At 48.3% G+C, this 25,597-nt stretch overlaps 1 protein-coding gene across 2 annotated transcripts; it reads left to right on the top strand.

Annotated features, from left to right (window-relative positions):
• The first annotated feature begins 5,407 nt into the window (after window positions 1-5,407).
• LOC115589218 (uncharacterized) lies at window positions 5,408-24,429 on the top strand. Of its 2 annotated transcripts, none has more exons than XM_030430001.1 (3): window positions 5,408-6,094; window positions 22,881-22,934; window positions 23,690-24,429. In XM_030430001.1, the coding sequence occupies exons 1-3, from the start codon at window positions 5,432-5,434 to the stop codon at window positions 23,921-23,923; spliced, it is 951 nt and encodes a 316-aa protein (XP_030285861.1). In that variant the 5' UTR covers window positions 5,408-5,431; the 3' UTR covers window positions 23,924-24,429. The 2 variants fall into 2 exon arrangements, with proteins under 2 accessions (XP_030285861.1, XP_030285860.1); XM_030430000.1 differs by lacking the exon at window positions 22,881-22,934 and adding an exon at window positions 6,256-6,309.
• Window positions 24,430-25,597: the final 1,168 nt, after the last annotated feature.

Below are 25,597 nucleotides of genomic sequence, written 5' to 3'. Positions count from 1 at the left end.
GTCAAATGTCTCGTCTCATGTGATTTCTCATGGTCTGCTCTTGAACGCACTGCTGTAAATAAATCTCTGTTTTAAACACATATTGTTTCTGTTCATTACAGCCCCCTCCATCAGAGTCTGAATGTTTAGATGAATTACTGTTAATAACTTTGGACAAACACACAGCGTCACATCACACTTTTCACTGACAGTTTTTGGTCAGTGGACTTTTCCACCACATCAGCCTCTGTGCATCACATGTCCTCACACTGTACAACACATTAATCTGGCTGTTCTCTGGTGAATAAACACTCGAGAGAAGAAACCACAAATGATCCCACGAGTTGAACTAAACCTTACAGAGCAGGAACAGGGGACATGATGATGAAGATCAGGTCATGCTGCCGAGTTCAGGAGACGACCAGAGGTGATGAGTCAGAGGACCTGAGAGGTCTCTGTGAGGTGAAGGGAAGTTGAAGGAGGCGAGTTTAAAACAGAAACAACTTCACCTGCAGCAGCAACAACAAATATCTAACAAACCAGATGACCACTACACTTCACTCAAGGCCTCTAACACACAGACACACTGACGCACATCTAACTCACCTCATGGACACTCTGGTCCTGGACCAGCCCCACATGTTAGGACCAGGACCTCAGGGACACCCTGGAGCAACATGACAGTGAGACTCCCCTCTTCTCATCCACCGAGCATCACCAGAGGAGAAGCTTTTATAAAGTTCCATTTAAAAACACATCCAGCATGAGGTGCTGATTTGCTGCGTGTCTCTCCCACTCTGTCTCATCCTGTTTTCAGTGTGACTACAAGGCAGCACTGAACACAGGTGAACACAGGGTGTGGAGCTTAAACTGCTTTCATAACAGCCAAAAAATACATGTTTTGTCACCACAAACTCAGCTGGAGACAGACTGACTTCCTGTAGAACTTTTCCTTATTTCCTCACCAGGCACATGCATGAGGATGTTGGACTAACAGCCGTCAATCATCCTCTCTCCTGGCCTTTGTTTGGAGCTACAAACTGGACAAAGAAACCCACAAACATCTGCCAACATCTGTCTTTTGTGTGCACTGTGAATGTGTCCAGTCGGGTCAGCTGACCCTGCAGTAGTTGAGGGTATTTACCTCCCTGGCTCAGCTCAGCTGTGCTGTGAACACTTCACTGTTTCACAAATGTGAAAGATATTTTGTGTTACGTTAACAGACAAAAGGCTTCTAATACAGCAAAAAAATAAAATCATTATAAGTATAATCCTAAACTTAGTTCTTTATTCAATTCAAACGTTTAACTAGACTTTACAGTGTTTCAGTCTGAAATAAAGCAGTGATCACAGCCTGATCTAAATCTGTTCATCTTGCTCCATTTATGTACATGAAGTAAAAATAGTGTATAACATCTCCAGTCACAATAAGATATAAGATATACGTCAACCACTGAACATCTAACATTTGAAAGTAAAGGTTTTTAAGGCTTTACTTCCAAAGGCATCAAGCTGGGCATTACCAGCGTATTTTAATTGACATTTTTAGGTAGTAATCTCCCTTGAAGTTTAACATATCTCATGTTGGATGTTCAAATGAGTGAAAAAAAAGAGTAAAAACCTAATACTGGCATTTAAATGCGAGATCTGCGCCACTTAAGGTCGCCATTATTTCTTTCTTTCTTTCTTTCTTTCTCCTCTTCGGGAGCGCAATGAATCTTTGGATGTAAGAGACCAGGAAAGGTATCGGCGCACCATCCAACAACAGGTAAAAGAAGGACGCATTTGGAGAACTCTTTGAATTGGGACACAGCAAGTGCAGGGGAAATGCACCCTGCACTCTCCCTCCTCCAGACTCGCAGTGTAAGCAGACAGGCCTCTCCCTCTCCCTCCTCCACACTCGCAGTGCAGGCAGGCAGGCAGGCCTCTCCCTCTCCCTACTCCGCACTCGCAGTGCTGGCAGGCAGGCAGGCCTCTCCCTCTCCCTACTCCGCACTGACAGTGTTGGCAGGCAGGCAGGCCTCTCCCTCTTCCTCTCCCTCTCCCTCCTCCGCACTCGCAGTGTAGGCAGGCAGGAAGGCGGGCAGGCCTCTCCCTCTTCCTCTCCCTCTCCCTCCTCCGCACTCGCAGTGCAGGCAGGCAGGCAGACAGCCTCTCCCCCTGCCTCTCTCTCTCCCTTCTCCGCACCCGCAGTGCAGGCAGGCCTCTCCCTGCCTCTCTCTCTCCCTCCTCCACACTCACATTGCAGGCAGGCAGACAGGAATCTCCCTCTCCCTCTCCCTCCTCCACACTCGCAGTGCAGGCAGGCAGGCCTCTCCCTCTCCCTCCTCCGCACTCGCCATGCAGGCAGGCAGGCAGGCAGCCCTCTCACCCTGCCTCACCCTCCTCCGCACTTGCCGTGCAGGCAGGCAGGCAGGCGGGAAGGCCTCTCCCCCTGCCTTTCCCTCTCCCTCCTCCACACTCACATTGCAGGCAGGCAGACAGGAATCTCCCTCTCCCTCTCCCTCCTCCACACTCGCAGTGCAGGCAGGCAGGACTCTCCCTCTCCCTCCTCCGCACTCGCCATGCAGGCAGGCAGGCAGGCAGCCCTCTCACCCTGCCTCACCCTCCTCCGCACTTGCAGTGCAGGCAGGCAGGCAGGCCTCTCCCTCTCCCTACTCCGCACTCGCAGTGCTGGCAGGCAGGCAGGCCTCTCCCTCTCCCTACTCCGCACTCGCAGTGTTGGCAGGCAGGCAGGCCTCTCCCTCTTCCTCTCCCTCTCCCTCCTCCGCACTCGCAGTGTAGGCAGGCAGGAAGGCGGGCAGGCCTCTCCCTCTTCCTCTCCCTCTCCCTCCTCCGCACTCGCAGTGCAGGCAGGCAGGCAGACAGCCTCTCCCCCTGCCTCTCTCTCTCCCTTCTCCGCACCCGCAGTGCAGGCAGGCCTCTCCCTGCCTCTCTCTCTCCCTCCTCCACACTCACATTGCAGGCAGGCAGACAGGAATCTCCCTCTCCCTCTCCCTCCTCCACACTCGCAGTGCAGGCAGGCAGGCCTCTCCCTCTCCCTCCTCCGCACTCGCCATGCAGGCAGGCAGGCAGGCAGCCCTCTCACCCTGCCTCACCCTCCTCCGCACTTGCCGTGCAGGCAGGCAGGCAGGCGGGAAGGCCTCTCACCCTGCCTTTCCCTCTCCCTCCTCAACACTCGCAGTGCAGGCAGACAGGCCTCTCCCTCTCCCTCCTCAACACTCGCAGTGTAGGCAGACAGGCCTCTCCCTCTCCCTCCTCAACACTCGCAGTGTAGGCAGACAGGCCTCTCCCTCTCCCTCCTCCGCACTCGCCATGCAGGCAGGCCTCTCCCTCTCCCTCCTCCACACTCGCAGTGCAGGCAGGCCTCTCCCCCTGCCTCTCCCTCTCCCTTCTCCGCACTCGCCATGCATGCAGGCCTCTCCCCCTGCCTCACTCTCTCCCTCCTCTGCACTTGCCGTGCAGCGGGCAGGCAGGTGGGCAGGCCTCTCCCCTGCCTTTCCCTCTCCCCCTCCCTCTCCCTCTCCCTCCTCTGCACTCACATTGCAGGCAGGCAGGCAGACAGGCCTCTCCCTCTCCCTCCTCAACACTTGCAGTGTAGGCAGACAGGCCTCTCCCTCTCCCTCCTCAGCACTCGCCATGCAGGCAGGCTTCTCCCCCTGCCTCACCCTCTCCTTCCTCCGCACTTGCCGTGCAGGCAGGCAGGCAGGCAGGCGGGCAGGCCTCTCCCCCTGCCTTTCCCTCTCCCTCTCCCTCTCCCTCTCCCTCCTCCACACTCGCAGTGCAGGCAGGCAGGCAGCCTCTCCCCCTCCCTCTCCCTCCTCCGCACTCGCAGTGCAGGCAGGCCTCTCCCCCTGCCTCTCCCTCTCCCTTCTCCGCACTCGCAGTGCAGACAGGCCTCTCCCTCTCCCCCTCTCTCCTCTGCACTCACACTGCAGGCAGGCAGGCCACTCCCCGTGCCTCTCCCTCCTCCACACTCGCAGTGCAGGCAGGCAGGCAGGCAGCCTCTCCCCTCCCTCTCCCTCTCCCTTCTCAGCACTCGCAGTGCAGGCAGGCCTCTCCCTCTCCCTCCTCAACACTCGCAGTGCAGGCAGGCCTCTCCCTCTCCCTCCTCAACACTCGCAGTGCAGGCAGACAGGCCTCTCCCTCTCCCTCCTCAACACTCGCAGTGCAGGCAGGCAGGCCTCTCCCTCTCCCTCCTCCGCACTCGCCATGCATGCAGGCCTCTCCCCCTGCCTCACCCTCTCCCTCCTCTGCACTTGCCGTGCAGCGGGCAGGCAGGTGGGCAGGCCTCTCCCCTGCCTTTCCCTCTCCCCCTCCCTCTCCCTCTCCCTCCTCTGCACTCACATTGCAGGCAGGCAGGCAGGCAGGCCTCTCCCTCTCCCTCCTCAACACTCGCAGTGCAGGCAGACAGGCCTCTCCCTCTCCCTCCTCAACACTTGCAGTGCAGGCAGACAGGCCTCTCCCTCTCCCTCCTCCGCACTCACCATGCATGCAGGCCTCTCCCCCTGCCTCACCCTCTCCCTCCTCTGCACTTGCCGTGCAGCGGGCAGGCAGGTGGGCAGGCCTCTCCCCTGCCTTTCCCTCTCCCTCTCCCCCTGCCTCTCCCTCCTCCACACTCACAGTGCAGGCAGGCAGGCAGGCAGGCAGCCTCTCCCTCTCCCCCTCCCTCTCCCTCTCCCTCCTCCGTACTCGCAGTGCAGGCAGGCCTCTCCCCCTGCCTCTCCCTCTCCTTTCTCCGCTCTCGCAGTGCAGACAGGCCTCTCCCTCTCCCTCTTCCTCCTCCACACTCGCAGTGCAGGCAGGCAGCCTCTCCCCCTGCCTCTCCCTCTCCCTTCTCCGCACTCGCAGTGCAGACAGGCCTCTCCCTCTCCCTCCTCCACACTCGCAGTGCAGGCAGGCAGGCGGGCAGCCTGTCCCCCTGCCTCTCCATCCTCCGCACTCACATTGCAGGCAGGCAGGCAGGCAGGCAGGCAGACAGGAATCTCCCTCTCCCTCCTCCAAACTCGCAGTGCAGGCAGGCAGGCCGGCCGCTCCCCCTGCCTCTCCCTCTCCCTCCTCAACACTCACAGTGCAGGCAGACAGGCCTCTCCCTCTCCCTCACCCTCCTCCGCACTCACCGGGCAGGCAGGCAGGCAGGCAGGCAGGCAGGCAGGCAGCCTCTCCCCCTGCCTCTCCCTCTCCCTTCTCCGCACTTGCAGTGCAGGCAGGCAGGCAGGCAGGCAGGAAGCCTCTCCCACTGCCTCTCCCTTCTCCGCACTCGCAGTGCAGACAGGCCTCTTCCTCACCCTCTCCCTCCTCCGCACTCGCCGTGCAGGAAGGCAGGCAGGCAGGCAGGCAGGCCTCTCCCCCTCCATTGTCCGAACTCACAGACACACACACATAAACTCTGCACAGACAGAGCTCAGTAAGTCATTGATCAGAGCTGCTGCTTCTTCCACAGAGGACAGAAATGGCTTCACTCCTTCTCTTCTCTCTGTTCAGCCTGATCTCAAATATTTCAGGTGTCTTTGTCATTCTAGGAGACACTTTTGAGTTTACAAAAACTGCAAGCTGCCAGAAAAAGGGAGCCGAGCTGTGGCACCCACTGGACGCTTCACGTACTGTTCTGGTGGCTCGATGGGACGGTGTTTGGATCCTGGGTCAGTACTACGAGGACAGGATCGACCTGAACGCATCGGTGGTTTTGAAGAACATAAACTTCAACGACAACGGGCTGTTCGAGTTGAGCTGTGAGGAGACACTGACCCAGCTGGACGTTGTCAGAGCCTCTGAAGTGTCAGTGAGTGCAGGTGGAGCTGTCAGCTTCTCCTTCTTCTACGTCACCTCAGGAGCGCAGGGGAAGTTCAGGCTGGTCAGAAACAGGGAGACAGTGTGTGAGCTGGACCTGTCCTCCGGGACCATCACAGATGGGACCGGCTCTGAGGAGAGACTCTCTCTGCCCTCTGATTGGAGGAGACGCGGAGACCTGACTCCGACCCTGCAGCGGGTGAAGCCAGAGGACCAGGGTGATTACTTTGCATATGTGGAGGGAAAAGATGGAAAGAGAAGAAGTCTCTCTGCCTGGAGGATCAAGGTCCTGGATCAAGACCCGGATCAGACCACCGCCACACCTGTAAGCCTCCTTTATTATAAAGAGAATAAAGCTGCAAAACTGAAGCTTCTGAAGCTGATAAAAGAGCACACGTAGTACAAAACATGCTCCATGTCAGTGTCATGGTGTCCCACCAGATCTGAATGTGATGTTCTGTTTGTTTCCTCTCTGTGGCTGATCAGGGAACTGCTGATGAGACGACGGACACTCGGACACACCTGGACCCACCTCTGAATGTAAGTCTGACTGCTCACTCTCTGCAGAACAGTGCGTGAAGAGTCCAGTGGGTGCCACAGCTTGGCTCCCTTTTTCTGGCAGCTTGCAGTTTTTGTAAACTCAAAAGTGTCTCCTAGAATGACAAAGACACCTGAAATACTTGAGATCAGGCTGAACAGAGAGAAGAGAAGGAGAGAAGCCATTTCTGTCCTCTGTGGAAGAAGCAGCAGCTCTGATCACTGACTGACTGACTGACTGAGCTCCGTCTGTGCAGATGTTTATGAATGATGTCCTGAGCTGTGATTGGTTACCCCCCCCCCCCCGGGTCCCGAAACACCCCGTCTCCCTCTCTCTCTGCCCTTTCGGGCCCGTCGGTCCCGAAACACCCCGTCTCCCTCTCTCTCTGCCCTTTCGGGCCCGTCGGTCCCGAAACACCCCGTCTCTCTCTCTCTCTCTCTCTCTCTGAGCGTTGGAGTGAGTGTGCTGTGAGCGTGAGCGGAGCGATCGATCAGCTGCTTAGCGATTTATGAATGAATGGTAAACCTTCTTTTTTTTTTAGGTTTACAGTGTACGTGTGTTACAAGTTTGTAGGTGCGTGTGTGTGTGTGTGTGTGTTTGTGTGTGTGTGTGTGTGTGTGTGCGCGCGCGCGGGTGTGTATGTTCGCCGCACAATGAAGCTGACTAAGCTGACGAGGAAGCACGGCATTAAGATGTCCGTGCCCTCGTCAGTGTCAGTGGAGGAGTGCAGCCTGGCAGTGGGTCAGGCTGTCGGCCACAGCAGTGTCAAGATGCGGCGCGGATGAACGGGGCTGTGGTCATTTTTGTGGACACAATAGAAAAGGCTAACGCGGTGGTGGAGAGCGGCATCACGGTGAAAGACGCTTTCGTTTCCGTGTTGCCGCTCGCCACACCGGCAAAGAAGGTGACTTTGTCAAATGTCCCTCCCTTCATAAGAGATGAAAAGCTGGTGAAAGAGCTTTCCCGACACGGCAAAATAGTGTCACCCATTCGCAAAGTGCCGTCGGGATGTAAGTCTCCATTGCTACAGCATGTAGTGTCTCATAGGAGAAATGTCCTCATGATCCTGAATAACAGGGACCAAGACCTGAGCCTGGCGTTCAGGATCAGAGTGGAGGACTTTGATTATATAATTTTTGTCTCTTCTGACAGCACCAAATGTTTTGGGTGTGGAAGGGAGGGACATATCCTCCATGAAAGATATCAGCAGGACGAAGGACGGTCAGAAGGAAAGACAGGTGCAAGTGGAGCCGCAGAAGGAGGCAGTGGAGGAGCAACAGAGAAACAGGTGGAGGTACAGGAGGAGGTAGGTGAGGAACAGGGGAGACAGGTGGAGATGGAGGCACGGGAGGAGGCAGGTGGAGATGGACGGGAGGGAATAGGTGGGGAACAGAAAGAACAGGCGGAGGTGCAGGAGGAAGCAGGTGAGGAACAGAGGAAGCAGGTGGAAGAGGAGGTGGTGGATGAGGATGAACAGTACAGCCAGGTGAGTGTGGGAGGGCAGGAGGAGACAGGAGAGGATAAGACAAATACAAAGCCAAAGGAAAAGAGTGCAGGTAACAGGGCGGCGGTGGAAGAAGCAGTGGAAGAGAGCGACTGTGAAATGGGGGATGAGGATGACCTTTTAAAAGTGCCACATCTGAAAAGAAAACTAAGGAAAAATTCTGGAGAGCTTCAAGCAAAGAAAGGGACAGCAGGTCCGGGGAGCGAGAAGCAAACAGAGGCGCAGAAAGGCTCAGATTAGGAATCTTGTAGGCTACAGGGGAAGAAACAGAGGATGAGGAAATCCAAACCTCAAAGAAAAGCAGGACAAAATATTACACTGTTGGCAAAATTAAATCGTTCCTACAAAAAACCAAGAATGCAAAATCTGTTAAAATAGAAGATTACTTTTCAAACAAATGGAGTGCTATTGAGCTACAAAAGCACAATCAGTTTGGGGGGGGGGGGGGGGGCATCCTCTTTGCCAAGAGTTTTACCCCTGTGTCTTTTGAAGTGGAGGAGGTGTTGGAGGGAAGAATGACGGTGGTGAAGACAACTTATACCTGGGCTCACTCTAGAGGGATTTTAATTTCTCTTGCTAGATTAGACCGGATTTATTGTTTTAAGCACCATCTTAGCATTTTTAAGAAGTGTGGCATTACACCTGTTGGTTTTACTGATCACTCTGTTGCCTTTTGTAATGTTTTTTTTTTATCGCTAACTTAAAACCTAAGAGCGCATATTGGCATTTTAACACCAATTTGTTGTCAGATGCCCATTTTAAAGACGTTTTTAGGTATTTCCGGGAAGGTTTTAGACTCAGGAAAAACGATTTTATTTCTCTAAGACAGTAGTGGGATCACGGGAAGAGTGAGATAAGGCAGCTCTGTCAGCAGTACACTTTCAACGTCACACGGGACATTACCAGATCTATGAAAGATCTGGAGACTGAGATTGTGGAAATTCAGAGCCTAGTAGAATCCACTGGAAATCGAGATCATATTAAAGATCACAAGTCTAAAAGATCTGAGACCTACTAGGCACAAAGGCTCAGGGGGCGCTGGTCCGGTCCAGATATCGGGCTGCGGCACTGGTGGACGCTCCATCCAAATTCTTCTTCGGCCTGGAGAAGAAAAACAGAATTCTGCATTCGACCTCCGGAGCAGAACTGACTGAGCCTGGAGAGATCCGGAGAAGAGCCGTACAGTTTTACACAGACCTCTACAGCAGTGAGTATGAGGAAAATAAATACATGTTTGAGTATTTCTGTAGGGAGCTGCCAAAAATCCCGGAAGAGCAGAGATGGGGGAACCACTGGTTCTCCAGGAACTATACACGGCCCTGAAGGGCATGGAGGGAGACAAAGCTCCTGGGATTGACGGGATCCCTGCAGAATTTTACAAGGAATTCTGGGGGGTGTTGGGGGAGGACCTTTTAACTGTTTTTAATAGCAGTTTTAAAGACAATCGCCTACCACAGAGCTGCAGGAGAGCAGTGGTAACGCTTCTGCCAAAAAAAAGGAGATCTGTTGGACATTAAAAACTGGCGCCCGGTATCGCTTTTATGTACGGACTACAAGATTTTATCAAAAGCACTAGCCAACAGGCTGCAAGACATTATGGACCTGATAGTCCACCAGGACCAGACATACTACTACAGATATTTTGGACATCTCCAGTTCTTTGGGAATTGATACTGGTCTCATTTTGGTCTCAACCTGGTGGCCTCACAGCGTGTAGCTCAGTAAAAACCCCTGATCTGTCTGAGAACTCCTAAACACTCCCAGCTTGTATTGTCCTGTTTCAAAGTGGCTACTGTGATGCTATCTGCTTTGACATAGTTACGTGTTCGGTGTAAAAACAGGCAGCAGGGTTGGATTAACAATGTGCCCCTCGCCCCAAATCACAGAGTGGAGAGGCCTCTCTGTGGACAGTGAGCTTTCAGGCAGACCTCTCCAAGGATTCACAACATTCTTATCATCAATTAACCTTTCTTCTGCTCGGCCTGTATTTGAATCCAAAATCTGTATATTTGTGTGTAAACCATCGTATTTAAAACATAAAGCTCAGCTGGAGCTGTGACCCTCAGCAAACCTCACAGCAGTACAACTGTAGCTCTGTGTTTTCTTTGCTGTAACGACTCCTGAGAGGTGAGAATGTCGTCATCACGTGTTCTGTGACGGGTTAATGCGTCCTCTTGTTGGTCAGCAGCAGACATACTGAGGATGTCAGCTGAAGGCCCAGAAGAGGCAGCAGCTCCTGATAACATGTCATGATCACACCTGCTCCTCAGTCCTCAGTCTGACTGCACCACATGTGTAGAGAGAGCAGATTAATGTCTGGAGAGAATTCACAGAGTCATCAGGAGAGTCGACGGCGTGCAAACTTGCGGTTTGTGGCAAGGAACTTAATAAAAGAAGGCAGAGTGATGACTTCAACATATTTGAGTTTTCACTTGCAGCTCGAGCGACATCATGATCACACGAGAGGAGTTCCAGCCGCGGTTCACTGTGGTCCGCCTCAATCCCTCAACATGATCCTGTGTTTCCTCTCCAGTCCATCAGCTGTTCTAGTACTGTAAGACAAAGGTGGACAGCTTCAGGCTTTTTTCTCTCCTTCTGTCTTCAGCCTCCTGCTTAATCACCCCCCACACATTCACCCACACTTCCTCTCTGAGCTGAGCTCTGTGGACTGATACAGACACACAGGAGATGCAGATGTGGGTGTTTCTGGAGTTTACTGGCTTGTTACGGGCGTGTGAGGCCAGAGAACTTGACCACAGACTACTGGGAGCTGGTCCTCAGGCCTCACACACATCAGGCCAAGAGCAGCCCTTGCCAGTCATGTACAACAGCGTCAACAAGCAGCTTTAGATACCTCTGCTGATCATCCGTGCCCCAGCTGTAGTTCCACTCTGCTTAATGTTTTCTCGCTTCATCAAAGGTCGACTGGCAGGCAGTGAGAGCAGCTCTTAGTCTTGTGTCAAGCTGCTGACAGCACATTTTGTCGCCTCATATGATTCTTTTCATGTGTTTGACACAATCTGTGTGTCTCAGATACAGAAACTCTGAGTCTGGACCCCCCTGTGGCCCCCCTGACAGGGAGTCTGCATCAATAATACAATGACAGATTTCTTGCAATGATTTTGTTCTGAAGGGAGAGGCAGAAATAAAGTGTCTCAGCAGTTTACTACCCAATCAAAATAGCTGAAATTGTAAACACTGCTTTGTCTGAATGAGGGATTTGTCCTTCTTTCCGGGTTGTATGTGCCCCCTTACAAAAAAGCCGGCCCCAACCTGGCCCCCTATTAAAACTGGTCTAGAACCACCACTGCTCAGATGAGACTCTGGTGGTGGACTTCACCTGGCAGGCTGGGTGAGGTGGAAGAAGACAGATGCTGAGCAGATCTGTTCAGGAAGCAACATGGCTGTGTGAGAGAAGGAGAGAGAGAGAAAGGCTAAACTTCTCCTCCTTTGTCTCACTCTGAAACAAACTGTCCCGGGCCTGTACAGTGAGTGTGCTGGTGTCATTAATCTGTCAGTGAGACAAACACGTCCTCCTTCTCCACCAACAACTTCTTTTGTTTCTAAATATGGTTTCTCTGGTTGGTTTTGTCCTCTCTCCCCCTGTCTGCCTTCTCTCCCTCCCCTTCTCCTCCCTGACATGAGGAGGGTAGTGTAAACTCCACACACCCTGTGTTCACCTGGTGTTCAGTGCTACCTTGCAGCCACACAGAGTGACACACACACTCACACCATGTTACCATGAAGCCTTGTTGTTTACTCTGTATGAAGAATGAAAGACAGGTGTCACCACCCGAGAGCTCCTATACACATTTCTACTGTGCTGCTTTAACTGCCTCTGTGCTTAAATACGCCTCTGTTAACTGAGTGTGTGTGTGTGTGTGTGTGTGTGTGTGTGTCAGTAAAAGCTGAGAGGATGAATGTTTCTGTAAAAATTAGCCTGTGTAAACAAGAAGCAGCAGCTCTGCCTTTATTTCCACATGCATCATTGTGTGTCTGGGCTCACTGACAGATCAACAGATTATCTGAGCTCGAGGAAAACAACACAATGCAACACATGCAGAGGAAGTCAAGAGAGGAAGGCTTTTTCCTTTCCTTCCTCTGGAAAGCTGTTAGTTCAACTCGTGGGATCATTTGTGGTAAGATAGAGAGCAGTGTGATGCACAGAGGCTGATGTGGTGGAACAGTCCACTGACCAAAAACTGTCAGAGTGAAAAGTGTGATGTGACGCTGTGTGTGTGTGAGAAGATCACTGAGCTGAACTCTACCAGTGGTTAACTAACAGAAACACATTTACATTTAGCAGACGCTTTTCTCCAAAGTGACTCACAGTAATTCATCTAAACATTCAGACTCTGATGGAGGAGGCTGCAAGAGCTTTTCTAAGACTCAAAGTTGAAGATGAACAGAGCAGAGAGGTGGAGGAGAACAGAGGGTGTTGGTGGTTGTAGGCTGTGTTGAAGAGGAGAGTTTGTAGGGAGGCAGCAGAGACACAGATGCTGGCCTGAGGCCGAGGACCACCACAAGACATTCATCTAGCCATGAAGCCTTGAAGGGCCCACATCCTCTTCAGAACCAGCAGGGTTCTCCTCCTTTACAAGACTCACCTCCACGTCTGTGGAGGGTCCTTCAGCACCGGGTCCAGAGGAACCATGTGGTCCACTTGGTCTGCAGGATTTTATCCACCAACATAAACCGAAGCCTGCTAGACCAGCAGCCACAAACATGAACAGTCAGTCAGAGCTGGTGGTGGTGAAGTGTCAGTGAGTGCAGGTGGAGCTGTCAGCTTCTCCTTCTTCTACGTCACCTCAGGAGCGCAGGGGAAGTTCAGGCTGGTCAGAAACGGGGAGACAGTGTGTGAGCTTGACCTGTCCTCCGGGACCATCACATATGGGACCGGCTCTGAGGAGAGACTCTCTCTGCCCTCTGATTGGAGGAGACGCGGAGACCTGACTCTGACCCTGCAGCGGGTGAAGCCGGAGGACCAGGGTGATTACTTTGCATATGTGGAGGGAAAAGATGGAAAGAGAAGAAGTCTCTCTGCCTGGAGGATCAAGGCCCTGGATCAAGACCCGGATCAGACCACCGCCACACCTGTAAGCCTCCTTTATTATAAAGAGAATAAAGCTGCAACACTGAAGCTTCTGCAGCTGATAAAAGAGCACACGTAGTACAAAACATGCTCCATGTCAAACACTGACAGCTAAATGATATATATTATATATGTTTGTTTCCAAGACGTCACTGTTTCCATGATAAACACTCAACATGTTGTTTCATATCTACTTGATATAAAGTGTTTTCATGGCAGCTTCTGTTCCTCACATGGAACATGTGTTTGTTCTCAATGTGTCTTTATCTGCTGACTTTGGGACAAAATAAAGAGAAATTGTTCTTGCTGTAGAGAAAAACTCTGATCACATGTGATGCATGATGTTATGATGTGATGTCAGAGGGATGAAAAGGAAAAACATCATATCTGTCTGGATCTGATTCCTCTGTTTGTTCTCCTGTGCAGCAAACGCAGCGACCAGCTGGAGAACAGAAGGGAACCTGCAGTGGGACCGTCAGCGCTGTAGCGGTGTTCATGTTTGTGGCTGCTGGTCTAGCAGGCTTCGGTTTATGTTGGTGGATAAAATCCTGCAGACCGAGTGGACCACATGGTTCCTCTGGACCCGGTGCTGAAGGACCCTCCACAGACGTGGAGATGAGTCTTGTAAAGGAGGAGAACCCTGCTGGTTCTGAAGAGGATGTGGGCCCTTCAAAGCTTCATGGCTAGACAATGGCTGATCATTAGGGTGGTTAATCAGCCCAATTTCCCGATTCGATTCTGATCATTGAAGTCTTGATTCGATTACAAATTGATTTGCAATTATTAATGATTATTGATCTTCCATTTAACATCAGTCAGCTGCTGAATTATCTTACTTCTCTTGTGAGTAACACCTCACAGCACCTTCAACATTGTATAGTGTAACTGTCATATCAAAATTATTATTTTTTACTTTGTTTTAAATTCACTGTTTAAAGAAAGTTGCCAAGCTCAGCAGCCGGACTCATGTTAGAAGCGTTGTTGGTGACGAGAACCAGGTCGTGTTTCTCAGCTCCCCACTCGTCTGCCATTGCTTTGTAAATCCGCTCAAAGGTTAAAATCCAAATTAAAGGAGAAGCTGTTCAGAGACTAAGTCCAAATCAAAGACGAGGCAGCAGGTCTTCAGTTCAAAAAGGTGTTCATTCTAAGAGAAGTAATAAATCCATGAGGTACCCCGGGGCAGCTGAGAAATCTCCCGGGATCACCCCCTTTTATACCTGGGGTTGATGTCACCAATGCCCTTCTTGGACCACCCCCCTCGTCATGATCACACGAGACTCTCATCTTCATTTTTTAATGTGTTCCTTAATGCCTACAAAGTGTCTCACCCAGGCCTCTATCTGTGGCCTTGAGTGCTTCCTCACTCCAGCCCTGTTATTATAAAGGCAGCATCTGACCTTGGTCTTACATCAGGCTAATATTCACTGTTAGCACACAACTTCAAGGTGTATTTCTCAAATCAGTTTATATGCATGATCATGATCAGCTTATGTTTGCCACTACAATGACCGCTTGAAGAGATGAGTGTTTTGTATCATACGATGTGCCACAGTCTGCTCTTGAATGCACTGCTGTAAATAAATCTCTATTTTATCAAAATACAACATGTTTTTCTGTGTTCTGCTTCCTAAATGAAATGTATATTGTTTTTATATGGTAGTGAACGGAGAGAGAAATAACTGATTGATCCCGGTGGAAGTGTGTCATGAATCACACAGAGAATATATGTGATTTTTTCTTTTGTTCTTCTCTATGAACTCAAACACTCAAAGACTTACAGCAGTAGTTACTCTCTAACCAAGACACTACAGCACACACACACACACACACACACACACACACACACACACACACACACACAGTAGAAATGTGTATAGGAGCTCTGGCCTTTGTGTGGAGTTAGAGTTAGAGAGAAAGAAACCCACCAACATCTGCCAACATCTGTCTTTTGTGTGCACTGTGAATGTGTCAGGTCAGCTGACCCTGCAGCAGTCGAGGGGATTTACCTCCCCGGCTCAGCTCGGCTGTGACGTGAACACAACACCGGAAGACCTCCGTTAATAAAACATGTCCACTGAGTACCTGTTGCAGCTCTGTATGAAACACGACCCCATTTACCATCAAGATCAGCAGAGGAAGAGGTAGAAGCTCTCCTCAGCAGAGAGCCCGGGACAGCCACTGCTGTGGTGCATGACATAAGAGGAGCTGTCCTCTGGTGAACTTGTCAGACCTGGTTCTCATTAAGCAACACTTGATTAATGTGTCCAACAAAGACATTTGTAGATGAAGCCGCTCACATTCCAGAGGTTCCTAACAGCTGTTAGTCAGTGAAAGTGGTAAAATACACACGATGTTCACTTTCTCGTGATTCAGGACTCATTAGTGGAACAGAAACAGGTCGTATGGTTCCTTTTAGTGGAACATTTTGGCACATTAGCGCCGCTTAAAGTAGCCGAATCACCTACTCTTGCTGCTAATGTACCCACAGATGTCCAGACAGCGAACACTGAATAACTGTGACACTAAAGAAAACTTTAAAATGTGATAAATCTCAGGCAGGTTCTGGAGTTAGAGGGAGCATCCTCTCTTTGGTGATTCCTTTGCAGGTTTGCAGACATGATAGGGTTGAATGTTCCTATAGAGAAATTGATTAAATGTTAAAAACACACATGCAAAGAAAGGCCAGTTCAGAACGTTATATGTGAAGATGTTTCTGTGGTTTTGTGGTCCATTTCGTTTTAACAGTTAACTGCACAGTTGTGAGTCACTGCAAATCAGAGTGCAGGCTGTTCAAGTGATGTTCAACAGTGATCGAGGTGTAGCTTTATAAACCCCCGGCTGAGAACTCCTAAACACTTCCAGCTGTTAGTATCCTGTTTAAAGTGGCTAAATTAGGTCATTAACTGTCTATTAGTGCAGTACACAAGGATATAGATTGATCTTATCTAAAGACCAAGTAGCCATTAAATACACAAACACGCCTTTATTGTCTCGTTTGCAAATATTTATCATGGAACGAACGACAAAGCAAAGAAAGGCATGAAACCAAGAGAGCTGCAGCCTTGCTGTTCTGTTAATCAGCAGCTGAGAGGTTTGTAGGTTATTTTCTGCAGAACGCTTCATTATTGTTATTGTTCTTATTTTTAAAATCACATTCATATCATGTTAAACAAACCAGATACATTTGATATCATTTGTACTGTTCTGAAGTCTTACAGACTCCAGAAAGTTTTATTTTGTCGTCATGATAAATATTCATCAGAGAGAAGCTGCATGTCGATGTTAGTGAGTCAGGAGGAGAAATACTGTGAGGTTTGATTTGGACAGTTTTATTTGCTTCATCCTGAGAGAAAACACACTGATTGTGATGGTTCTTTAAAGCAGAATGACACCATTATTTAGGAATATATGTTTATTGAGCAACACTGGAAATTGTTGATTTACAAAAAGGCAGAAGTACAGTGCTCACTATTTCCTGAACACCTTGGTCCACCTGAGCCTCAGACAAGAAACAAAACCGAAGCAGGAAATATAAAAAGATTATCTGTGGTTTTGCAGAAACGCACTCAGCTGACATTTATTCTGGTGACAGAGCTCCAAATGGATGATATTTCTGCACCCCTATGCTGGATAAATGTTGTAAATGTTCAAACACTCTGGTCTCTTGTCAAAACCATTCGGTAGATTCACACTTGTTGTCAAACGCAGACAGAAAACTGTTCACTGGTCTGCAACTGTTGCTCCACCATCGTCCTCTTGGCCTCCCAAATTTGCCTCAAGGGGTTTTTACAAACTGGAACTATCAGCCGCCACCCGTCCTGCGGTAAACATGGAAAAAGTGAGTGAGGAGCCATAAAGGATCGATCACTCCTGTGGAAGAACAGCACTTAAGAGCTGCAGTGTCTGGAGAACAGAGAGCTTTGTGTTTCAGACTAATGTGGGAACTGTAGCACAGGACCCTCAGATCAATATGTGCTCACACCTCTGACTATCCACAACAATCCCTCCCTGTCTTTCCATTTTTACAAATAACATCCAGAAGTTCACTTCCTGTTTCATGTGGACTTCTTGAGTTCAAAGGTCATCAGCTTTTAATATTATTCAGTCTCTTTTTAATCACTTCTGCAGTAGTTATCCAGGTTACAGTATAAAAACCCAGCTCATTATAAAACATACTGAGGACACAGTGACTGCCAGCCTTAAACCAGAGGAGGATCAGGGCCTCAGGTCCAGTTTGTTCCCCTTAAAAACCCCCCAAACCCTAAAAACCCTAAAAAATAGTAAGCATGACTCAGAGACAGTTTGACACAACAGGTCAGTACACAGGGAACCCAAGCCGGAAGGGCTGGGTGAAGGCGATGTGTTCCAAAAACAGAGGGAGGCAAAAACAGGAATCTTGCTGGGATGTTTCTTGCAGGGAGGCAAAGACAGACTGGCAAAGAGATGGGAGAAATTAAGAGTACATACAGAAAGGAGAGGAGGATAATTGGATAATCGCTCCTTTGACATCAGAACTGTGTCCAACTTGATGTTGTGCACATGTAGGCACAAGTGTGTCTGATAACATGTATAATAAACTGGTTTGTGTGCCATCCTGTTCAGACTGAAGGCTGCCGGGAAAAGCGTCCGACTTGATCGCGGCCTTTTGGGGCTCTGCTGCTGCCGCTGGATCTCATCGGTAGTTGAGCCTGTTCACAAGGAGGGGAAACACACAGGGACCAGAAGAGAATCTGCAATGAGAGGAGATACAAGAAGAGACTTCAAAACACATTTCCAAAGCTCAAATGTTTCAGACTCATCAAATGAAGCGATGAAAAGGGAATAATGTATCCCAGAGTGGTTTCACGTCTTTCAGTGATCAGTTTGAATCTGACGCTGAGAGCCAAGTAACAAATAAATCAAATCATACACCGTGCCACATGCACCACCGCCCCCTCTCTGGTACATATTTTCCAGCTTCTTATTCTTCCTTTTTTTGGGTTCTCACTCTCTTCAGCACACACATTAAATTACATGTTTCCCTCTAACCAGTTTTGGTTGGAGGGTAATGTTCCGTGACAGCACCCTCCGTGCAGCCTGTTTAAATGACTGTGGCTGTTTTCTGGTGAACAAACACTCAAGTGATCACCACAAAGGAACCACACATGATCCTGCGGTCAGGCCGGCTTCACCAGATGTTCACAAGCGATGTTGTTGTTTTAAAAGCTTATTCACATTGTGTTCGACATCAGAAGTTTATGGTGTCAGGTGACCAAATGAAACGCTACCTTTCTGTAAACTGGTGGATTTGATTAGAAACATTTTGGGGACACGAGTCAAAAGAATGTATGAAAAAGTTGTGTTTTTTTAGACAGTTCAGTGCAGACATGTCGGCTTGAGGTGAAAAAGAAGTCGATCAAGTCACGTTGAAAAATGACTCAGACAAAGTTCTTATCTAAAAGAAGAAGTCTTCAACTAAAGAGGATGTTACACCACACATTCACTACCACAGATACACTGAAAAAAGTGTAACATGCAGTTGTTCATTCAGGCCAGAGCATGTAAGCGGAGTGGAGCGGTGATAATTTCCGCTCCCCGCTTATGTGGGTGTTCGCTCCTTCACTCCACCGCTCAAAGTCATACCAGACCGCTCCGCTCAAAGACCGCTCTCCGCTCACTTAAAATTTCATTCGCTCCACACTCGCTCAAATTTAAAAGAGGGAGCAATTCCTGATGTTGCACCTATATGACCTGTCTGCTTGCTTTTCGAAATATTTTACAAACTTCATCTCTGAATGAATGACCTCTGATGTAGGCCTTGTAACCCTTGAAGGCACACGTGAGTCTGTGTGGACTTGTGCATGCTTAGACCCGTGGAGAGCGGTATCGGAATGGAACTGGAGAGAAACGGAACCATTGCTATGGCCTTTGGATTAAAACCCGCTCTGTGCTCCGACTATATTTTGCACGCTCCGCTCCCCGCACGCTCCGCTCCCCGCTCCACTCTCATGTCCTGATTCAAACTAATCGCTGCCATTTGAAACAAGATAAAATTATTGATTTGATTGTGAAACTCATTCTTTCAGTTCAGTTCAGTTCAGACAACTTTATTAGTCCCCGGGGGGCAATTCAGTTCAAGCAGTTCTGGCATAGAAAAACACAAACAACAACCATGACATAACAATGAGCAGCAAGGCGACAAACGGGAGTACACTAATATGCAGATCAGTACATATCCCCAGGGGGCCAAGGCACTTAGGCCACTGTCACATAATTGTGTGGAGTGGCACAACTAAATAACAGAGACCAAGAATAAGAGTAAAATAGTAATAAATAATAAGTGACACATTAAGTTACAGGGACACTGGGACACAAGTTTACAATGTTACACATAGTGGCTGCCACTGTCCACGTTCAAGAGCTTAATAGCAGATGGGATAAAAGAATTGGCATACCTATTTGTCCTCCTGATAGGTGCTTTAAAACGGCGGCCCGAAGGCATCGTCGTAAACTCAGAGGACAGGATGTGGCCATACTGGGAAATTATTCCTTTGGCTTTCTGAACCACCTGCCTCTCCCACAAAGACCCCAAGTCCCTCTGCTGGGTGCCAATTATTTTAGAGCAGACCTTTACAATGCTGCAGAGGCTGTTTTTGTCTCTTACAGTCAGGCCACCAAACCAGCAGATGAAGGAAAAAGTTAAAATGCTCTCGACAAAAGACTGATAAAACATACACAACATTTTGTTACAGACTTTAAAAGAGTTCAGCTTTCTTAGTAAGTGGATTCTCTGCTGGCCTCATTTGACAATGGACTCAATATTTTTGTCAAACTTCAGCTGTGAATTAAAAACAGTGCCTAAGTACTTATAAGTTTCAACAATTTCGACCTTATTCCCATGAATTGTACTTGCCTTAGGTTTTCCACCATTTGTTTTTTTAAATCAATGACAAGCTCTTTAGTTTTGTTCACGTTAAGATCGAGGAAATTTTCGTCACACCAGCTAACAAAGTCTGGCATTTAGAGACATCAAGTTTGATTTATACTGAACTAAATATATGTCCAAAGGACCCAAAACAAAGTTTTTGATTTCTCTCATTTGTTTTTTTTTCTTCATGACCTGCAGGTAATATTTTTAGAGTTCGAATGTGAATTGCGCATGCGCATTGCACACTGCACAGTCAGAGCACATGTCAAGTTCTTTTGACGCTTTTTGAGCGCTTTTGTTCCCGCGCTCTCAGTGTAACTAACACAAAAACTAAAGAAGGTTTTTGAACAACTCACGTTAGCTGCTGCATCTCCTGCGTGTCGCCGTCATGCCAGACAAAAAGTGTCGATCCCCGAGTGTGACCTGATAGGCAGGAGAGTAATGGTGAACCGCTCCTCAAGCGTGCCTGTCAGGTTAGAAAAATATTTAAAATAATAAGTGCTTTTTAACAATAATATAACCCTCTGCAGCAAATAACCTCCAAACCTCTGTTAACGTCTGTCAGTCAGTCACACTAAATAAACCAAACAAGGATGAACAAACTGAATATGTTGCATTAGATTCCATCTGTTTTATTTGTCTGGACAGATGTGAGTGTGTGAGTGTGCCAACTCATTTCACGTGATAACTACGGCCGTTTCTGGCATTGTTACTCCATACCAGCTCTGTGTAGCCCCCTATTTTAACTTGTTTTTGTGTGTTTTGGTTATGTGCTGTGGTCCAAGGTGGCAGTTCAGTCCCTGGTGGTCGTCCCCTTCACGAGTGTCCAGTGTGTGTGAGTGCAGTGTCACAGGTGTTTTAATTTATAGACTGTTCTACTTTTGGTTTGCCCCTGCCACCCTGTAAACTACAGCCCTGCTCTTTGATCTCTGCATCTGCAGTGTGCTTATTTTTTATGTGATAATATTATTATGGATGATGTGTGTGTGTGTGTGTGTGTGTGAACTTTTAAATATTTTTGCTGATTTACTCATGTGTTAAATAAAGTGTGCTCTCTTTAATTTGAAAACTGTTTCTTGCCCCGTGGTATCATCGCACCTGTGTGACCTTATTCATTGAAAGTTAGCCCAGAATTTCCGGGTTGTGAAATTACCCCAGGTGGCGTTGTTGCAACACCGTAACTCCCTTTCCACCACGCCGCATCTGTAAAGCTCTTCAACTCGTGGGATCATTTGTGGTTTCTTCTCTCGAGTGTTTATTCACCAGAGAACAGCCAGATGAATCCGTTGTACATTAAGATAGAGAGCAGTGTGATGCACAGAGGCTGATATGGTGGAAAAGTCCTCTGACCAAAAACTGCTCAGAGTGAAAAGTGTGATGTGACGCTGTGAGCTTGTCCAAAGTGACTCACAGTAATTCATCTAAACATTCAGACTCTGATGGAGGAGGCTGCAATGAACAGGAACAATATGTGTTTAAAACAAAGATTTATTTACAGCAGTGCATTGAAGAGCAGATGAGGAGAAATCATAAGACGAGACATTTGACCTCCAAAGAGCCCGTGCTCTCAGTGTAACTAACACATCAGTCCAGTCACTCACTGACACTTCAGAGGCTCTGACAATGTCCAGCTGGGTCGCTGTCTCCTCACAGGTTAACTCGACACAACCTGTTGAAGTTTGGTTCCCGTGCTGTGATTAGTTCCCTCGACAGAATGACATGGCAGCCACATCAGTCACACATATTCTTACAAATATTCCTCACATCCACATCCTAAACAACAGATCCACTGATTCTGTGTCTTCTCTAGTCCTGCAGTGGAAACACAAAGTGTGCTGTTCATATAGAGACACATTCTTGTCTGTAATGACAAATCAATCTGTGCTTGTTGTGTTTGATCACTAATCACAGCTATTCTAGTGCAAAAAGGTGTGAAAGAAAGTGTTGAGAAAATGATGAAAGGGAAAAATCTCCTCAAAGGATTTCAAGAAATCTTCAACTATCAGAGGAAGTTTTGAGCTGAATGAGGATGTCACACCACAAATTCACTTTCACAGATGCAGGTCCTCTGTGACAGATAAGATTAACTAGTGCTTCAGTTCTGTGATCAGCCCTTCAGGAGGCGACATTGAGTCAAAAATGAGTGAGAGGAGAATAACAATCCCAGCACGACAAGCCTCGCCCCCCTTTTCCCATTCATAACTCTGCACAGTCAGTCAGTCAGTGATCAGAGCTGTTGCTTCTTCCACAGAGGACAGAAATGGATTCTCTCCTTCTCTTCTCTCTTTTCAGCCTGATCTCAAGTATTTCAGGTGTCTTTGTCATTCTAGGAGACACTTTTGAGTTTACAAAAACTGCAAGCTGCCAGAAAAAGGGAGCCGAGCTGTGGCACCCACTGGACTCTTCACGTACTGTTCTGGTGGCTCGATGGGACGGTGTTTGGATGCCGGGTCCGGGCTACGAGGACAGGATCGACCTGAACGCGTCGGTGGTCTTGAAGAACATAAACTTCAACGACAACGGGCTGTTCGAGTTGAGCTGTGAGGGGACACTGACCCAGCTGGACGTTGTCAGAGCCTCTGAAGTGTCAGTGAGTGCAGGTGGAGCTGTCAGCTTCCAGTTCGACTACGTCACCTCAGGAGCGCAGGGGAAGTTCAGGCTGGTCAGAAACGGGGAGACAGTGTGTGAGCTTGACCTGTCCTCCGGGACCATCACATATGGGACCGGCTCTGAGGAGAGACTCTCTCTGCCCTCTGATTGGAGGAGACGCGGAGACCTGACTCCGACCCTGCAGCGGGTGAAGCCGGAGGACCAGGGTGATTACTTGGCATATGTGGAAGAAAAGATGGAAAGCGAAAAGGTCTCTCTGCCTGGAGGATCAAGGTCCTGGATCAAGACCCGGATCAGACCACCGCCACACCTGTAAGCCTCCTTTATTATAAAGAGAATAAAGCTGCAACACTGAAGCTTCTGCAGCTGATAAAAGAGCACACGTAGTACAAAACATGCTCCATGTCAGTGTCAGCTCTGGATGTGATGTTGTGTTTGTTTCCTCTCTGTGGCTGATCAGGGAACTGAAAATGAGACGACGGACACTCAGACACACCTGGACCCACCTCTGAATGTAAGTCTTACCGCTCACTCTCTGCAGGGAGACGCGCGTAATTACACACACGGTTCCAGAGACATTTGTGCAGTTAAAGAAGACGAATGTATGAAAACGTGTTCCATCAAGGGTGACTGCTGTGTGCGCGAGGCTGAGAGAGAGAGCTGGGCGCGCGGGGTTGAGAGAGAGAGAGAGAGAGAGGCCGAGCGCGCGAGGATGAGAGAGAGAGAGAGAGAGAGAGAGAGGCTGTGCGCGCGGGGTTGAGAGAGAGAGAGAGGTTGGGCGAAAGAGGTTGTCTGCCGCAGGGCATCATGGGTTGTAGGTGTGTCAGGTAGCAGCTCCGTTATGTTAACAGAGCAGTTCACCTGTCAAACCTGACCTGCAGTTATTAACAGATGAGGGAAATCTGACACAAAGAAAGGCCGCTCAGTCGACCTGCAGAACTTGCTTTAGGATTCTCACATTTTTAAGTTTCCCTCTGTATCAGCGTGATTCAGTAACAGCTGTCCACACATCCAGGGGTACAATAGTAACAGGAAGAGCTCAGAGATAATTCGGCATCATTTTACTGCTGCACATGTGCTGAAATCATCAACAAATGTGGGGAACAAACTGAATCCCTCCCAGTACTACAGGATGTTTCATTACATGATCCCAACACATGTGTTCTGTCAGAGAGCTGCACCATGTTCAACATGCTCCATGTCAGAGTCATGGTGTCCCACCAGCTCTGAATGTGATGTTCTGTTTGTTTCGTCTCTGTGGCTGATCAGGGAACCACTGGAGAAAGGATGGAGACTTGGACCACTGTCATCATTACAGCAGCTGTGACGTCTGTGCTTTGGGCTCTTCTTTGCCTCTTTTTAGTTTGGTGGCTGAAGTTCCGCACACCAGATGTGTCACCTGGACCTGATGGTGGAGAACTGGACCTGGGACTTCTGACCAATGGGAATCCTGCTGGGCCTCAAACCAACGGGGGTCCTCAAGTCCAGAATTTGATTCCATAAACAAAAAAACAAACGGAATCAACAGCCAACACTTAAATCTATCAAATGCTGACTGCATTTTGATATCGTGCCCAGATATGATGAACTTTTGGCCCAGAATAATTGACATGTTACAAAAAGATTATGATGTAATAATAACTCCAAACCTGCCAGTGTGGCATTTATCTTTCCTGCTTCTGTGTAATTTCTTGTCTGAGGTGGATCAAGGTGTTCAGGTTTCTGACCAATGCGAAGAAGTAGTTGTCAGTGTGTTCACCTGCTGGAGCTCACAGGTGTGTGTGTGTGTGTGTGAGACACACAATAGACTTGACATTGAGGCTCACAGCTCCATCACAGTGAATAATCTTTACTGTTCCTTAATTAATCTGAAAAAACATGTTTGTTTGAGCCTTTTTATAGCATCATTGTCAGTAACGTTCATGATCTGTAACCTGAAATGCTGCGCTGCAACATCTTTGGATAAATAAATATGACAACACTTCCTGCTGGCTGGAAAATCCTGTTATCTGCTGTATGAATCACACCGGCACACCTGTTATCTGCTTCTGTGTGTGATGTTGAATGTTGATATGGCTATGTGGTATATTTTAGGACTTAATTTGTAACTTTTAAAGTTTGTGACTTCCTGTAAAATCTTTATAAAATCTTTAAAATGTTGATAACTCGTCCTGCACTCATGTTTCTGCAACATTGACCTGAAGACAAACCTTTGTATTTACAGTATCTGTCTGAGAATCAAAAGTCATCTAAGAACCTCATCAGTTCATCTGTATTTCCATCTTTAGCCCATAATTCTATGTGTTCCAACAATAAGTCATCCCACAACACATCAGGTGTAATCATGACACGTTATCAGGAGCTGCTGCCTCTTCTGGGCCTTCAGCTGAAATCCTCAGTATGTCTGCTGCTGACCAACAAGAGGACGTATTAACTCGTCACAGAACACGTGATGACGACATTCTCACCTCTCAGGAGTCGTTACAGCAAAGAAAACACAGAGCTACAGTTGTACTGCTGTGAGGTTTGCTGAGGGTTACAGCTCCAGCTGTGCTTTATGTTTTAATTATGATACTTGACATGCAAATATACAGGATTTGGATGCAAATACAGGCAGAGCAGAAAAAGGTTAGGTGGTGATAAGAACGTTGTGAATCCTTGGAGAGATCACTCTCACTGTTGAACGATGATGGAAACCAAACTAGCAAAACGTGCCCTTCAACTCTGCAGATGATTGTTAAAAGGAAATTGTTAATAAAAGAACATAAACTTCTACTCATGTTACGTTCTGAACTGGCCTTTCTTTGCATTTGTTTTCTTTGTGTCAGGGCTCACTGATGAGGTGGACTTTACCTGGAGTTGTTGGTCACAGCAGCATTAAATCTGCTGCTCGGATGAACGGCGCGGTGGTCATCTTTGTGGATGATACTTAAAAAGTAAACAAAGTGATCGAGACCGGCATTGTTGTTAACGATTTGTATCAGTGTCTCCTCTCAATACACCTGTTAAACGATGAGTCATCATGTCTAACATCCCGCTGTTTATCAGTGATGATGTGTTGCTGAGGGAACTGTCGAGAAGCGGGAAGATAGTTTCTCCCATCAGGAAGCTGCCTGTTGAAACACGCTGTTTCACACAGGCGGCAGTTTCGAGTGATCCTCAGTAAGAAAGATGATG

Source organism: Sparus aurata, chromosome 10, assembly GCF_900880675.1.
Source record: "Sparus aurata chromosome 10, fSpaAur1.1, whole genome shotgun sequence".
NCBI classification, from domain to species: Eukaryota; Metazoa; Chordata; class Actinopteri; order Spariformes; family Sparidae; genus Sparus; species Sparus aurata.
Note: the sequence above shows the minus strand (reverse complement) of the source record. Positions and strands in the feature narration are given on the sequence as shown.

Excerpts from the sequence above, each read along its gene's own strand:
- LOC115589218 (XM_030430001.1), top strand. The coding sequence starts at position 5,432 with ATGGCTTCACTCCTTCTCTTCTCTCTGTTCAGCCTGATCTCAAATATT. Across the intron at positions 6,095-22,880 it reads ATCAGACCACCGCCACACCT|GGAACTGAAAATGAGACGAC; the intron begins GTAAGCCTCCTT and ends GTGGCTGATCAG. Across the intron at positions 22,935-23,689 it reads ACCTGGACCCACCTCTGAAT|GGAACCACTGGAGAAAGGAT; the intron begins GTAAGTCTTACC and ends GTGGCTGATCAG.